The sequence below is a fragment of the Miscanthus floridulus genome, chromosome 8 (genome assembly GCF_019320115.1).
Source record: "Miscanthus floridulus cultivar M001 chromosome 8, ASM1932011v1, whole genome shotgun sequence".
Classification (NCBI taxonomy): Eukaryota; Viridiplantae; Streptophyta; class Magnoliopsida; order Poales; family Poaceae; genus Miscanthus; species Miscanthus floridulus.
In genome coordinates, this window is record NC_089587.1 from 45,708,776 (window position 1) to 45,724,564 (window position 15,789).

The 15,789-nt window shown below is 46.2% G+C and overlaps 2 protein-coding genes across 5 annotated transcripts; one reads left to right on the forward strand and one right to left on the reverse strand.

Moving 5' to 3' along the window:
- The first annotated feature begins 1,036 nt into the window (after positions 1-1,036).
- LOC136476289 (protein MRG1-like) lies at positions 1,037-12,596 on the forward strand. Of its 4 annotated transcripts, none has more exons than XM_066474067.1 (11): positions 1,037-1,312; positions 1,615-1,668; positions 1,833-1,846; positions 5,652-5,797; positions 6,412-6,450; positions 6,558-6,595; positions 7,514-7,624; positions 9,546-9,625; positions 10,260-10,429; positions 12,089-12,180; positions 12,261-12,596. In XM_066474067.1, the coding sequence occupies exons 1-11, from the start codon at positions 1,157-1,159 to the stop codon at positions 12,309-12,311; spliced, it is 951 nt and encodes a 316-aa protein (XP_066330164.1). In that variant the 5' UTR covers positions 1,037-1,156; the 3' UTR covers positions 12,312-12,596. The 4 variants fall into 4 exon arrangements, with proteins under 4 accessions (XP_066330164.1, XP_066330163.1, XP_066330162.1 ...); XM_066474066.1 differs by having other exon boundaries at positions 1,038-1,312; positions 7,520-7,624; positions 12,096-12,180; XM_066474065.1 differs by having other exon boundaries at positions 1,038-1,312; positions 6,415-6,450; positions 12,096-12,180.
- A 99-nt stretch (positions 12,597-12,695) lies between these two features.
- LOC136476287 (probable pectinesterase/pectinesterase inhibitor 61) lies at positions 12,696-15,620 on the reverse strand. Its single transcript, XM_066474062.1, has 2 exons — positions 14,553-15,620; positions 12,696-13,916 (listed from the first exon to the last, which is right to left on the reverse strand). Exons 1-2 carry the CDS (start codon positions 15,526-15,528, stop codon positions 13,207-13,209), a joined length of 1,686 nt encoding a protein of 561 aa, XP_066330159.1. The 5' UTR covers positions 15,529-15,620; the 3' UTR covers positions 12,696-13,206.
- Between the last annotated feature and the right edge of the window lie 169 nt (positions 15,621-15,789).

The following is a 15,789-nucleotide window of genomic DNA, read 5'->3' on the forward strand; positions in this document are numbered from 1 at the left end:
CGGAGCTTTTTGGTGCTGACTTTGTTGACCCACCGTCTACCCAAAGCAAGCTCCTAACGCCTTTTGTAACATTGGCTGTTGCACAGCTGCCTCTGCCGTCCGCTTTCCTTGCTGCCTGCGTAGGATCCCTTCCTCAAGCCGCCACCAGCTCCAGTCCCTGCCTTTGCCAAGCACCTTTCCTCAAGCACCACGGGTTCCCATCCCTCAACCACTGCAGCAGCCAAGCGCCACCAGATTCTGCCACTGGGTCCCTTCTTCCTTCCTGAATATGAAGCTTCTGTCCTCCAATCCTCCATCTTCTTGATACATCTGCTCTACTTTAATTTCTGATCTGCAACCCTGCCTTTTCTAGCTCTGTTGCTGCTCTTTGCCTCTTGCTCCACTGCTGCTGCAGCTCTAGCTCTACTTAGCCTATTCATTTGGCTGTGGCTTATCGTAAACGATCGTAAATTTACAGCCGCAACATATTTTTCTCTCACACAAACCAGCCAGTAGCATTTCTTCACGAACCAGCAACGATACGAACCAGCCAACCGAACAGGCTGACTAGCCATTAAACCTCTCAAGAATCTACTGCTCTGATGTTTTTGTACTATTGCAGCTTGCTTTATACTATATACTATATATCATATCAGTCCTGGTATATGCAGGACGACTAGGCTCAACTAATTGAGCTGGTCGACTAAAGGAGCCTTTTGGATAGACAATGGGTCAACAAAGTCATCACCAAAAAGCTCTAGAGCTCCCTCTTACACGAAGATCTCCTCCTCATACTTCTAAATCACCTCCTCGTAGTCCTCGTACTTCTGAAGGAAGCCGGATACCAGGCGCCTGAAGAATAGCAACTCCCATTAATAATTGAGTGAAGGGCGTAAAGAAATCTTTTTAGTCGTTTTTTTTATTGAGCAGTTTTTTTTTTTTTGAGAGGATCTTTTCCCCCACCTATACAACAGGCAGTTCCATTTGGCCATTTGGGCTTCTCCACGGGACCACGTCCAAGCAAAGAAAGACGGCCCATTGCCCCGGAATTATTACCGTCAGTTGGTCCTCGTCTTGGACTCCCTCCGCTGTCCGACTGTGCCCTGTCGCCGCCTCTGTCCTCTCCCAGTCCCCCCCTCCCTCTCCGGTGAGACGCGAATTGAATCGCATCGAATCCATGGGCAGCTCGTCGAATACCAACACGAGCGGCGGGGCCAGTGACAAGGAGGAGAAGAAGGAGGACAAGGTCAAAGGCAAGGACTCGTCGGAGCCATCCTTCAAGGAGAACGAAAGGGTCCTCGCCTACCACGGCCCCCTCCTCTACGAGGCCAAGGTTCGCCGTTTCTTCCCCTTCCCTTCCTGGCCCTAGGATGACGACCTCTTACTGGATGCTAGATACACTCACTTGTTACGCCTGTGTTGTGTTCCTGGATCCTTGTTAGGGTTAGGATACCATCGGGCCGGCCCGTCGGTCGATTCGATTCACTTCCCCCCTGCGTACATTGTGCTAGCTTTTAGGGTTTAGGCTTTATATCACTCACATCCCATCTGATCTATTCATGTTCCTTCTCTTCTTTCTTTGCTTCTTCAATTCACTGATAATGGAACTTTATCTGTTCTATCCCATTTCTCAAGGTTCAAAGGATCGAAAATCATGAAGATGAATGGCGCTACTTTGTCCATTATCTCGTAAGTCTTAAGTCACTCCATTGTGCAAGTATTCTTAAAGGCACTGTTTCCTCATTCTTTCTTTCTTCATACCATAGTCATTCGGATATTTCTTACTCTCATAGAAATCAGCGTATACCCGGCAATTTCTACTGTTCTCTAATTCTTTGTCACTTCTCTTGTAGGGTTGGAATAAGAAGTAAGTGTTTCATACTCCATGAGTGGATGAATGTTAGATAAGTCTTCCATGTTTCTCCCCCACATTCGTACATATATCTTTTGTGATGTTTCCTAGATCCCTACTCCATGGTGATAAAACCCCAATGGATTGTTGCTGTGCGCTTGTTCTAGCTCATCAGATGTTTCTGTGTCCATTTTCTAAATGGTGGCGTACACTGAACCAGTTTGTTTCAGCGATTTGACACTACACACTGCTCATTTCTCAGCCATGAGCCAGTGATACAGTTAAACCTGACGGCAGACGCCTTTTCATTTAACGAAATATATTTTCCTTAAAATAATATGATTTATTGTTCTGTTGGTCTGCCACTGATTAACACTACCTATGTGAAATGGCTTATAAGTTATGATTCATGAGCAAGTTTTGATCTACATGTTGTGCCTCTGCATTATGCGAACTTTGTTATACCGGTATGCCCAATCAATTTTGATGTGTAATCACTTGTAATCCTTGCTTGGGTTACCATCTGGCAAATATTCCCTAATTCCAGCCTTGTCTTGTGATTTTAAAAAGAGTTATCACCTATGTTGAAGTATCAATACGACAAGCAACATATTAAAGTCATGATGTTTTTTTTTTTGTTAATTTTGAGACAGAAGGGTCAACACCCCTTCCAATTTTCATATTAAAGTGGATAATCAGTTGGAAGGAAGGAGAGAAGGACATTTAAGTACGAAGGAAGGAGAGAAGGACATTTATAGGATGGCTAGGGTTCGTGAGAGAAAGACACGGGACTTCAACCAAGTTAAGTGCATTAAGGATGAAAGGGAGCATCTCTTGGTAAAGGAGGATGAGATCCGACATCGATGGCAAGAGTATTTTGACAAATTATTCAATGGTGAGAATATGGACACAACCTTTCAGTTGGATGACTCTTTTGATGACACCAATAGGCGCTTTGTGCGGAGAATCCAAGAATCTGAGGTCAGAGAGGCGTTGAAAAGGATGAAAGGAGGTAAGGCGATGGGACCGGATGGTATCCCAATCGAGGTGTGGAGATGCCTCGGGGACATAGCTGTAGTATGGTTAACCAAGTTGTTCAACCATATTTTTCGATCGAACAAGATGCCTGATGAGTGGAGGAGAAGTATATTGGTACCGATCTACAAGAATAAAGGGGATATTCAAAGTTGTACAAATTACCGGGGAATTAAGTTGATGAGCCATACTATGAAGCTATGGGAGAGAGTTATCGAGCATCGCTTGAGAGCAATAACGCGGTTCTCTATGAACCAATTTGGTTTCATGCCTGGAAGGTCAACCATGGAAGCCATTTTCTTAATAAGACAAGTTATGGAGCGGTATAGGGAGAAGAAGGACCTACACATGGTTTTTATTGACTTGGAGAAGGCTTATGATAAAATACCAAGGAATGTTATGTGGTGGGCTTTGGACAAACATAAAGTCCCAACGAAGTACGTCGGGCTCATTAAGGACATGTACAACAATGTTGTGACTAGAGTTCGAACAAGTGATGGAGACACGGATGACTTCCCGATTAGGATAGGACTACATCAAGGGTCAGCTTTGAGCCCTTATTTGTTTGCTTTAGTGATGGATGAGGTCACAAAGGACATACAAGGGGACATCCCTTGGTGTATGCTTTTCGCGGACGATGTAGTGCTAGTTGATGAAAGCCGGACAGGAGTGAATCAGAAACTGGAGTTATGGCGGGAGACTTTGGAGTCCAAAGGTTTTAGACTTAGTAGAACTAAAACTGAGTATATGAGATGTGACTTCGGCACTACTACTCGGGAGGAGGAAGATGTTAGTTTGGAAGGTCAAGTAGTGCCTAGGAAGGATACCTTTCGATATTTAGGATCAATGCTACAGAGGGACGGGGATATTGATGAAGATGTTAGCCATAGAATTAAAGCAGGGTGGATGAAGTGGCGGCAAGCGTCTGGTGTCCTATGTGACAAAAGGGTACCACAGAAGCTAAAAGGCAAGTTTTATAGGACGGCGATTAGACCTGCTATGTTGTATGGTGCAGAATGTTGGCCTACGAAAAGACGACATATTCAACAGCTAAGTGTCGCGGAAATGCGTATGTTGCATTGGATTTGCGGTCATACAAGAAGGGATCGAGTTCGGAACGATGATATACGTGAGAGATTAGGGGTAGCGCCAATTGAAGAAAAGCTTGTCCAACATCGATTGAGATGGTTTGGACATGTGCAACGAAGACCTCCAGATGCACCGGTGCGTAGTGGAATCCTAAGTCAGGATAGTAACGTGAAGAGAGGCAGAGGAAGACCGAAGTTGACTTGGGTAGAGGCAATAAAAGGAGACTTGAAAGGATGGAATATACCCAAAGACTTAGCCTTAGATAGGAGTGCTTGGAAGATAGCTATTCACGTGCCTGAACCTTGATTGCTTCTGTTGGGTTTCAACTCTAGCCTACCCCAACTTGTTTGGGACTTAAAGGCTTTGTTGTTGTTGTTGTTGTGGATAATCAGTTCCATTGCAGAGTTCATTAACATTGATGAACTAGCACAATAAAGACAGAGAACATTAATGAAACCTGTAGCTACTGAAACCATCAGACTACCGAATGACTTGATACCACACAATGCCACTGGATGGCCAATGTTTACATGAATAACATTACTACAACATAGTATGAACTCTCTCACCAATAGATCAAACCAAACATGATCCAACCAAACTTCCTTGTACCAGAAACAGAAAAAAAAAACTCTGATAGTTGGCCCTCCTACAATGGTGCCCAACCTTGTGACATGTCGCATCGTGAGTCTTTGGTCTCTGAGCTCAGTCAGGCAATATTCCTTGCCCTCCTTTTTTCTGCAACAAAGACCATAATTTAAACCAATAACACAAACTGAAAATAGTCTGTATAGGGTCAGTAGAGAATTGATGTTTGAAACAAGCTCGTCAATTTCCACAATGTCCAAATTAATACTGAATTTCCAGTCCCCCAACGTTGCCAAATTCCTATGGTCTTTAGAAAAAGCATGTAACCATTTCCCAAGGAAATAATCAATGCAGGTAGGAGCAAGTTTTATATCAAAAGTAAGTACATCACAAACATTTTGTGGCTTCTATGCATCCTATTCCCAGTAGCTATGATGACTAACAGTCAAATTGTTGAGTTATTTGTTTCTTCCATAGTTGATTGATGCTCAGATTCTGTGCCTCCTATTTTGAATAGCTGGGGGATTTACATATAGAGGCTGAGACAGCTTTTATGTTCATACAGGATATTGTTATTATCTTAGCTGGAGAATTCATTTTATGTTCTTCACATGGTAGAGTTTTGGGAGTTGGTCAGTTGGGTTGGGTGTTTGTAGGCTGTGCCTTCTGTTAGATTGTAAAATATGGTCAAACTATTTAACAGATGTGTATAAAAGGTTGGCTCATAGATTTCATTCATTTGGGTCCTTATAGCCAAGCCATGTTAAAGCAAACTGTTGTTTTGGCTAAATATTATGTTGATAAATTGAACATTGTTTGAGTGGATCCAATAATAGGCTTTGTAAATAAGTCACTCTAGGCTCAAGTTTAGGTGCAGACTGCTGTTCAAGTTGTCCCTTTTCCTTCTTAATATAAAGATACTTGCGTGTTCCAGGAAAAAAAAAGGTTAACAACTAACTACCATATCTTGGTAGCGTTTCTTATTTGTGAGGTCCTGATTGCAGCTTGCTATTTTGTTGTCATCACACTTAATTAGTTTTCCTTCCCTGCTGTTCTTCCACTAAGCAGACATTCTTATCATCATATTTAATTTCCATTTTCTTTGTAGCTGGGATGAATGGGTTGCAAATGACCGCTTGTTGGCATTAACAGAGGAAAACATGCGCAAACAACATGAGCTTGACAAGAACCAGGTAGTTGACAAAACAATGAAGTCTGGACGGTCAACACAGCATAAACCAAAAGGCTCCAATGGTTAGCTCGCCCTCCCCTCCCTGTGTTGTATCTTTAAGAATAAAGGGCATTGTTATGACCAGGTTGATAGATTCTACTCCTGTATATGATACATTGTCTGTTTGTTGTACTGATCCTTTATCTATTAGGACAATCTATCTCTACTGTTGTGGATAGTTCTAAGATTGCACTCCAGTTAAGTCATTGTTGTGGTAATAGTTCTTCCAAATTATTATCTTCAATTCCTTACTGTCTGGGAGTGTCGTGTGCAAAGAATTCATGTCATGTTGGTGCCTAGTTTAGAGTTGAAACAATAATGGCAAGAATTGTGACAACTTTGCTACAACTGGACATTTTGATAATTTAACATTTACAGATCAAGGTGAAATTGCATGCTGGGGGTTATATAAAGTTAATGTAAAATTATCGTCCATTTCTGGAATAATTTTGTGATATAAAGTGAACCATCTTTGATAACAGACAATTATTCATTTTTATTAGTTCTTATCGGAGACTTCTTGTTCATGCTGTTCATCAGTACATGTTTTCTACCTCTTCATGCCTGTTTCTACATGTTTTGTGATCGTACCTTGCTCTTGAAATGTCTTACTAACTTGTCTATTGCCATTTTTCAGCAGATGCAAAAGCTGATAAAGATGACACTAAGAGTCTCAGTGAGTACAAGCTTTTCTTTTATATTTTTTTCGTCTGTTACCTTCTGATGGCAGTCAACACATTTATTTTTATTGTGTGATTTATCTTTATCATTTTTAAATTTCAGTGAAGGGGAAGAAACGTAAAAGTCAGCCTGGAACTGAGGTGACAACGGCTTAACCTTTTGTGCTATATGCCTATGCTTCCTTGATTTTTTTTTTCATTTTCTCGATCCGAAACGATAACAACACTGCATTTTCAGATTGTATTGTTGAGCTAGTGTAATTTTCCTTTCCATGCCCTGCTAATTACTGTTTACTAAGAATTTATTACTCACCCCGTTCCAAATTATAAGTCACTTTGACTTTTTTGGTACATCCATTTTGCTATGTATCTAGATATAACATGTCTAGATACATAGCAAAATAGATGTACCAAAAAGGTCAAAGCGACATAATTTGGAATGGACGTTGTACATTGTTTCTACTGTTTGGTTCCATTCGAGTATTTTTTTGCAATTTGCCAAATGGAATGTTGTGTCTTCCATGTTCTAGTTCATTTCTTGAGACTATGAAGGGCCCAAAACTTGTATTTGCAATCCCAGCAGTGTCAAATTGGCTGGGGATGTTTTCCCTTGGTTGTAACCTAGTAACCTACCTTTCTTTAAATGGCTACTCCCTTCCCTGGGACAAGTCAAAGATCTTGTTTCCTTTTCCATTTTATAAGGATGGTTCTACCATTTTATCTCTATTTCCACATCTTAAAAGAAATATTGGGCAATCCATGCAGATGTGCTTTCTAATCCGATTCGAAAAACGGGAATTCATTTTTCAGACATCAATAATAATGTCATTCAATAAAAATTTACTTGCAGCTGAATGTGTCAAAATAGAAGCACCGAAAATGTTGCATACTTACTGTCAAAGTGTTGGAGCTATCATACTACCAGTATGAATTTATTACCCACCCATCCTCAATGCCAGCAACTCATAAATTCAACGTTTTAGCTATCTGTTCTAGCAAGCTAAGAGACTGACACACCACTGTGCTAATCTTGTAACATATTTATTGCTATATCTGAAGATTCAGGAAAAGGAAAAAAGATCAGCACAAAGTCTACTAGTGTTGCAGTTTCCTTTGACACTGAAGAAGCAACTTGTGGATGATTGGGAGTTTGTCTCGCAGATGGGTAAGGTATTTAGTTCTCTGTCTGTGTTACCTTTCAACTTTCATTAGTGTCTCATGTACCATTTGATGTCTCCTAGACTAAATATCACAATGTTTTGTGTTAATTGGCATGGAATTTCAGCAGCCTCATGTGGCAAGCTCATTCAGAAAAAGACTTTTTAATTCCATGTATTCCAATTATTTTGAATGAAAATCCAACAATTTGTCAACCCTTGTGGTAACCACATGAATATTACAGAAATTCGCTGAACTGGCAATCAAATAAGAAATGTCTGATTTGTCCATGCAATATGATTGTCGGTGTTTTGAGTAAACACCACCGAGTAAATTTGTATATTACGCATCTGGCCCGGATGGTGTGCTAAGAAGACACAAGGTTTATACTGGTTCGGGCAGAATGTCCCTACGTCCAGTTCTTAGCTGATGCTTGTATTACTTAGCACTGAAAGTTCGTAGTAGGGGTTACAAACGGGCGAGAGAGGAACTCGTCCCAAGTCTCTGGTGATGTGTTGTTCGTGATGAGGTGCGGTGAACCAATGCCGTGTGATGCACTTGTTCCATCTCTCCTAGTGGGACGTTCTGCTTTCCCTTTTATAGCCCAAGGGAAAACAGGGGTTATAGCCGAAGGGAAGAGGGAAAGAGAGAGAAAACAGGCTCTTAGAGGTGTGTCGTTCTCCTCTTCGCGCGGGTCCCACTGACCCTGTAGATCGTGGTAGCAGCGGCGTCGTACCAGAGTCCTGTTGGCCGCTGCAGCATGCGTGCGGGCGTCATGCGTCGTTCTTGTCTTCCATCCCATCCGAGCGGACGGAATGGTCAAAGAGTCCCCTGACGGGGGCAATGAGGGGGGCTAGCGGTACAGTGCCATGCGGGGGGGGGGGGGGGGGGGCTAGCGGTACAGTGCCAGTCAACTGACATCGGTCGACTGACGTTGGACGGGGGTCAGGCAAGGAGTTGGCAGCACAGTGACCACACGTCCGTCACTATGGGCGATGTGAGTTCCCCGTAATGACATGTCGTGCTAAGATGTGACCGCCCCCAACACGATGCCAGAAGTTTGACCTTGAGTAGTACTTTCTGTCCCGTAGTGGTTGGCGGTAACGTGAGCTTCCGTTAGGAACCGTGTCTAAGGGATCGGGCGAGGCGGATCCAGCCCTCAGACGTTGGCCGAGGCGGAGTTTACCCTCGCGAGTCAGCCGACGCGGAGCTTACCCTCGGGAGTCAGCCGAAGCGGAGCCGGCCCTCAGACGTCGGGCGAGGCGGAGCCTACCCTCGGGAGTCAGCCGAGGCGGAGCTTACCCTCGGGAGTCAGCCGAAGCGGAGCTAGCCCTCGGACGTCGGGCAAGGTGGAGACAACCCTCGGGGGTCGGACGAGACGGAGCCAACCCTTGGAAGATAGCCGAGGTGGAGCCGACCCTCGGGGGTCGGGCGAGGCGGAGCCCGCGGCCTCAGTGTCCACCGAGGTGGAGCCGACCCTTGGGGGTCGGACGAGGTGGAGCCCATGGCCTCGGTGGTCAGACGAGGCGGAGCCCAACAAGAGGGGTAGTCGCGCTCTTGACCGCTCGGATGAATCAACGTTGATGGTTATTAGCTCCTCCTCTTCGGGTACCCCAGTATTGGTCCCCGACAATGATCCAAAGAATGCACCAAACATTCTCCATATTTATTTATTTTTCCAAAGCAACAAACCTCAAGAACGATTTGTCCGTGCAATAGGATCCAAAAGAACACTGTAATATTTGAGCTTGGATTCATGTTTTTCTGGACCCACTGATAAATAGGGAATTTGTATATCAGCTGAAAGAAAACAAGCTAATCTTAGTGGTAAACTGATCTGAACACCAGATGAAAGTCTTCTTGGAAATAGATAACCATATTTGCTTCGCAATTTTTGTTCAGCACAACTACCTGAGATTTCATTGGTCTGCAGCTTGTGAAGCTACCACGATCACCTACTGTTGATGATATTCTAAAGAAGTATTTGGAGCACCGGGCAAAGAAGGATGGCAAGTGAGTGTTCTATTGCTGACATGAATTCTTTTTCAGTATGCATAATTTGCTCATGGTCTAGTGCAATAGCCTTACCTGAACCATGCTCCCTTTTGTATACCATTATATAATTCAAATTTACTTACGCGTAGCAGCAAGGGTTGTTTCCATCAGAATGTTGACTGTGCAAAGCTGGCTCCTGCCCCTGCAAATTCCTTTTCCAATTAGACAGCTTTCTTTCATTAGTTTTAGCAATACTTTAATAGTCAGTTGGATGTCCTTTGCTGTTTGATTGTATTGTTGTTACCATGTAACCGAAACAAATATAATGTTTAGTATGTCATGGCATTCGTTTAGTCATGCAAACAATGTTAACATATATAGCATTAGTTGGCTGTTGGATTGAGTAATCTCAATTACATCAATGAATGTGATGATAGCTTAAGCTGATAAATTCCAGTTTGCTTATTCATATTGATAGCTATGATTATGCTTTTACTTTTTTATTGCGCTTTGTGCTACAGTTTTCCTAATTCCATTTTATCCCACTTGCCATTTATCTAGTTTTTTTCAGTCCTTTTGTTTCATTTTGGTTGGTTGTCAGTACCAGCATTGTTTGGCTCTTCTATAGTTATAGCTTTTCTTTGTGTTGAAGGATAAATGACTCCTATGCTGAGATTCTGAAAGGATTACGCTGCTACTTTGATAAAGCATTGCCTTCAATGCTTTTATATAAGAAAGAGCGAGATCAGTATGCTGAAGAAGTTAAAGGTGATGTCTCACCGTCAACTGTATATGGAGCTGAGCACCTTTTGCGCCTTTTTGGTATGTCCATTTGTCCACTAAATGAGTTCTTATGTGTTTTTGGTTTATTCTTTGATCATTTCTTTCTGCTTGTTGAAATGCTCTGGAAGAGGTCAGAACAATTATGTTTGTTGTATTATCAAATTGTTTGTTTTTCCAGTAAGGTGTTTATTCTTTTCATTTTCCTTGCTACTAGTGTGAGCCCATATTTCTATTCAGGACCCATTTGCAAAATAGAATTCAAATTGGGGAAGTGAGAACTTTCTGAGTTCTGACTTTTTTTCCACCACAGCCCAAGCCGAATTTCATTACTTGAAAGCAACGAAACAACGACAATAAAACGCAGCAAGCCTAAGACAGCCACGTTGAACTGAACACACAGGGTTCATCCAACTGGCACACCCCAAACTAACGTACAATGTCACCCACAAAAAAGCATCCAACCATGCGCTGATATTGCAGTGTTCTGACTTAGTGGTAAAAATGAAAAAAAAAATCCTATTGATTATGCTATAGCTGCTGATATTACAGTGTTTCTGTTCCCACACGTACTGTATATCTTGCTCACTGGTAATGTGGCCACTGCTATTGTTACTGTAATCTTGCATAACATGCCTTTGAATTTTGCACTTAAGCCCGTGGGATCATCTTCATGTGTCCTTAGATGGTTACAAGGTTTACAGTGTGCTGAGAGGCAGTCCAGAGATGTTGATGGCTGAATGTGAAGGGACATGGGAGTGGGAGATAGGCATAGGGACTAGAGTTGGCTACTAACTAGTTTGATATTTTCTTGCTTCCCGTGGGATCGTCTTCATGTGTCTTTAGATGGTTACAAGGTTTACACTGTGCTGAGTGGTAGTCCAGAGATGTTGATGGCAGAAGGTGAAGGGACTTGGGAGAGCGAGATAGGCATAGGGAGTAGAGTTGGCTACTAACTAGTTTGATATTTTTCTTGCTTAATTCCAAACGGTAATAAGTGGCCTCCTTATGATACAGGAGAGCCTTAAGTGTATGGAGGGGGGAAAAAAAGCAAGGTGGTCTGCCATCCTCCAAATTTCCAGTTAAAAAATTCAATCTGCACTGGAAGGGGTAACAGATAAAATGCGTCTGCAAAGTAAACTGAAAACAAATAGAAACTTTTGAAAATTAGGTTTTCCCTAAAAATATATTTTGTTTGTCATGGTACTACTAAAAATACGTACTTGGAATTTAGAGAGTAGTATTCTAGTAGACTGCTCAGGTGTTCTGATTTTTTTGTCTTTTGTGTTCTTTAGGCGTTTGAATGAACTTTTGAAAACCGAAGGTCCACTGCTGATTGGTAATACATGATGATTGTGTGGGTTGGTGGGAAATAATCCGTGTATCAGATCCCCCTTCCCTCTTGATGAATTATGGGGATCTTTATGTGCTTTGTCATGATGAATGTACCATGTTGATACAGTAATTAGCCCACAAGGCTTCAGTTCAAGAAGACAACCCAAAAATTACAAACATGACAAGTTGATTTGTTCTTCAGCACACGATATTCCTATCTAGTCTAGTAATCTAATGGCTACTATAATTGATATATCTTGGTTATATTAATATGGCTATTACCCAAGCATGTTCAGTATGGAACCATGCCACATGCCCTTGTTTGCATAATAAAATATCAAATATCTTAAATTTCTGACTTGCAAGTTTGCAGTGAAATTGCCAGAGTTACTTGCTTTTGTCAATATGGAGGAAGATGCGCTGAACAAGCTACAGATAAAATTGCTGGACATTCTCAAGTATGCTTTCTTGCTTCAGAGTTATGCTTGCCAACCTTTTTTTAGCTTAACTTAAACCATTCCGATGGGTTTTCTGTCAGGTTTATTCAGAAGAATCAGAGCACCTTCTTTACCACTGTGTACTTGGATGATGGTCGTAAAAGTGCAGATGGGGCTAAAACCAAATGATTGCATCTGAACGTTTTATATTATGTAACATCTTTCGATGGACTTGTAGGTGATAGTCTGGTACTGTTGTTGATATGGATGTCGCTTGACTGTGGCGCATGAACATTGATTGCTCTACAATCAGTTTATGTAGGAATGTATGTAGGATAGATGCCGCAGATGCCTGAAAGACAGTACTTGAACTGCCCTAAGCATGTTGTATTTTCTTTAGATGTTGGAACTAAGACGGCTGAGTTGAATTTTCATTATCAAGTGAGTCTCGATCTTGCCTCTCCCAAAAGACTGTTGCCATCACAGAATGATTCAGTGGTTGAAAAGCTCATCAAAACAACTTATGAGTGCAATGGATGACCGTTGTGTGAACTGTTATATCATTTGGCGGGCATCGGAACATAGTCTTGTACATCCTGACCATCTGTATTCACCGAATAGTATAGTGGATCTTCACGGGATAAACCGGTGGCCTTGGCGGCGGCTGCCTTCAAGTTCACTTGAACTCTGCAGGCGGTGATGAAGCGCGCCCCGGAGTGAATATGGCCGGCGGCGGCGGCGGTGTCTGAATCCACCTTGACTTCTTTTGAACTACGTAGAAATGTGGGAGAAATTGTTGAGACGGTATTTGCATTTGCCAAGTTCATGGAGCCAGCTCAGGGTAGCCGACGCAGCAGGGAGCGCAAGAAGCAATCAGATCAGTTTTTATGCTGCAAATTTGTTATCTGAAATCTCACTGCAAAATGACTTGAACTGCCGCCACTCAATGTACATCCCACATGTAGGTAGGTACAATTCCACGTCTACTTGTCAGCCTGCCTGGTGCGTCCATCAAGACGACGCAGACGGCAGACGCACGCAGGCTGCTTACAGCAGCGAGAGCCCGGCAACGAAGGAGACCCCGGTGGCCGGCAGCCAGGACGCGCCGTCGATGAAGCGCGCCACCGTGAACCTCTCCGCCTCCGCGGTGCTGTTGATGACGCGGTGGCCGGGCCACGGCACGCGGCCGGCCACCCCCGCGCCGGGCCCGTAGTTCATGTACTCGGCGAAGTAGAGCCTGTCGAGTGCGTACGGAGTGCTGCTGGCGTTCCACTCCAGCCACCCCTGCGGCGGCACGTGCGGACCGATGAACGACAGCATCACCACCACCCTGGAGAAGGGCTTCCATGGCCGGCCCAGGTACGCCGTGGGCGCGACGAGGCCTTCTTCCGCTGCTGGCGTGGCCAGGAGGCGGCAAGCGTGGAGGACGATGCCGGTGAGCTGGCACGACTCGTTCCGGCTCTGAGCGGTGACGGTGTTCTTCTGGCCCGGCAGCGGCACCCGCGCCCAGAGGTTGCAGCGCTGCAGCACGGCGGCGGCGTTGCCGAAGACGAAGTCGACGGTGCCGTAGACGTCGCAGTCGCGGTAGAACTGGCGGTTGGAGTGCGCGTACAGCGTGTCCTGGTACCCGGCGATGCTGCAGCGGTGGACGACGGCGCGGTCGGCGCTCACGCGCAGCGCCACCGCCTGGTGCCTCGCCGGCCCCGCCCAGTTCTCCACCGTCATGTCGCGCATGATGAACCCAAACCCTGACGCGGCTGCACGTCCATCAAGCGGCCCAACATGTTACATGCGTGTGGGATCCATCATGTACGTTGTTCTTGTTGTATGTACCAAGACAAATGGAAAAGACCGTGACAAGCAATGACATGTAGAGGCACGCAGCATGGCACAGAGAAATGCGTGGCAGAATTGCAGAGCCATCGAGGGCGACGTGACATCGTCGGTCGTCGCAGCATGCAGCAGCCAAGTGCCCGGCACCCCACCTCACCGGGGCACCGGGCCATCGGTAACACGCATCATCAGTTAAAGGCCGCTACTACTGCTACTACCCACACCAACTGGCAGCTGTACCATGTCGTCGTCCCCATGTACAAACAGAGTATGGGCATTACTGCCGCATATTTCTCCCATCGGGTCCATTTCACAAAACTCACCAACCTTTCCAAGTTCATGAAATTTGATTTACTCGGCAGATGAAATACTGCCATTTCACTTCCAAACGACCCATTTCAGAAAGCTTACCAACTTCACGAAACTTTCAGAAAGCTACTGCTACAAGTTATTGTAACAGAGCAAATGCAAGCTTTGAATGATACTTCTACGCTTTCGATTCCGTTAAAAAAATCTGTTTCTATGAAAGTGAGAATGAAAATGATCATGGCGTCACGTACCAAAGGTGGCGGTGCGGAAGGTGGTGTAGTTGTCAGCGACGCTGCGGTTGCCGGCCACGACGGTGACGCCCTTGCCGTCACCGACGAACACCAGGTTGGTCTTCTTCATCCCGACGTTGACGTTCTCGTCATACCGCCCCGCCTTGACGTGTATCACCGTCCGGCGCTCGCTGCACTCGGGCGCCGCCTTGACGGCGTCGGCGATGGTGGCGTGCGTCCCCGTGCCGTCCTTGGCGACCACAATGTCGGCCCTCCCGGCCAGCGACGCCGCGGGGGTCAGCAGCAGCTGCCGGTCCCTCGCCGGCAGCCACCGAGGGAAACCGCATGGGCCCTGCCGTCTCGCCGTCTCGTTCTTGCAGCTGCTGCGGCCGAGGCCCGCCGCGCCGCCGGCCTCCTCGGTTGTTGTTCCGGTGGCGGTGGCGGCCTCCGCTGCAGCGGTGGTGGACGAGGCGTACATGGCGAGGCTGTCGCGGACCACGCCGCGGGCGGCGGCGAGGTGCCGGTGCGCTTGGAGCGGCGCGCCGGCCTCGGCGAGGCTGTCGGCGCAGGTGTCGTGGTTAGTGAGCGCGGCGGAGAGCCACGTGAGCGCGTCGCCCCGGGCCGCTCGGGGCGCCGCCCTCGCGCCGGCCAGGAGCTGGAGCGCCTCGTCCAGCAGCTCCGCGCAGTCCTCCCGGGCGGCCGCGGCGAGCGTCGGCGACGAGGAGGAGGAGGCCGGCGTGACGGCGGCCAGCGCGCCGAGCGCCTCGCCGACGCGCGTGGCGGCGGCGTCGAGCGCGACGCGCAGGCGCTCGTGGTGGCGCGCCACCGCATGCGCCTTGGCAGCCGCGGCGGCGGCCGGGAACGCGAAGACCGGGCGCGGGGCTGGGCCTGCGCGCGCGCTGCTGCTCCTGCACCCGGCGAGAATGAGCGCCAGGCAGGAGAGGATGACGAGGAGAGGAGGCGCGCCGAGGCGACGGGCGAGGAGGTGGTGGTCCATGGCGCGGCGGATGATGGCGCGCTCCTGAATCCTGATCGGGGAGAGCACAGAGCAGGGGTGGCTAGTGAATGTGCTCGCACCGGCCTTGGGAGATTCCGTTCTCCCTTTTTTTTTTCCGGTGCTGCCTGCCAGGGGTCCGTTTGTAGGCTCACAGAGCAGCAGAAGCAGCAGAGTGGCTACTCGCAAGGAGCAAGCGGCGCCAGGGCGGGTGGCGCGAGTGAATGAGGCTGCACGAGCTGGAGCTTGCCACTCCCGGAAAGC

Excerpts from the sequence above, each read along its gene's own strand:
- LOC136476289 (XM_066474064.1), top strand. The coding sequence starts at position 1,157 with ATGGGCAGCTCGTCGAATACCAACACGAGCGGCGGGGCCAGTGACAAG. Across the intron at positions 7,625-9,545 it reads TTGTCTCGCAGATGGGTAAG|CTTGTGAAGCTACCACGATC; the intron begins GTATTTAGTTCT and ends ATTGGTCTGCAG. Across the intron at positions 10,430-12,095 it reads GCACCTTTTGCGCCTTTTTG|TGAAATTGCCAGAGTTACTT; the intron begins GTATGTCCATTT and ends GCAAGTTTGCAG.
- LOC136476287 (XM_066474062.1), bottom strand. The coding sequence starts at position 15,528 with ATGGACCACCACCTCCTCGCCCGTCGCCTCGGCGCGCCTCCTCTCCTC. Across the intron at positions 13,917-14,552 it reads CTTCCGCACCGCCACCTTTG|CCGCGTCAGGGTTTGGGTTC; the intron begins GTACGTGACGCC and ends ATGGACGTGCAG.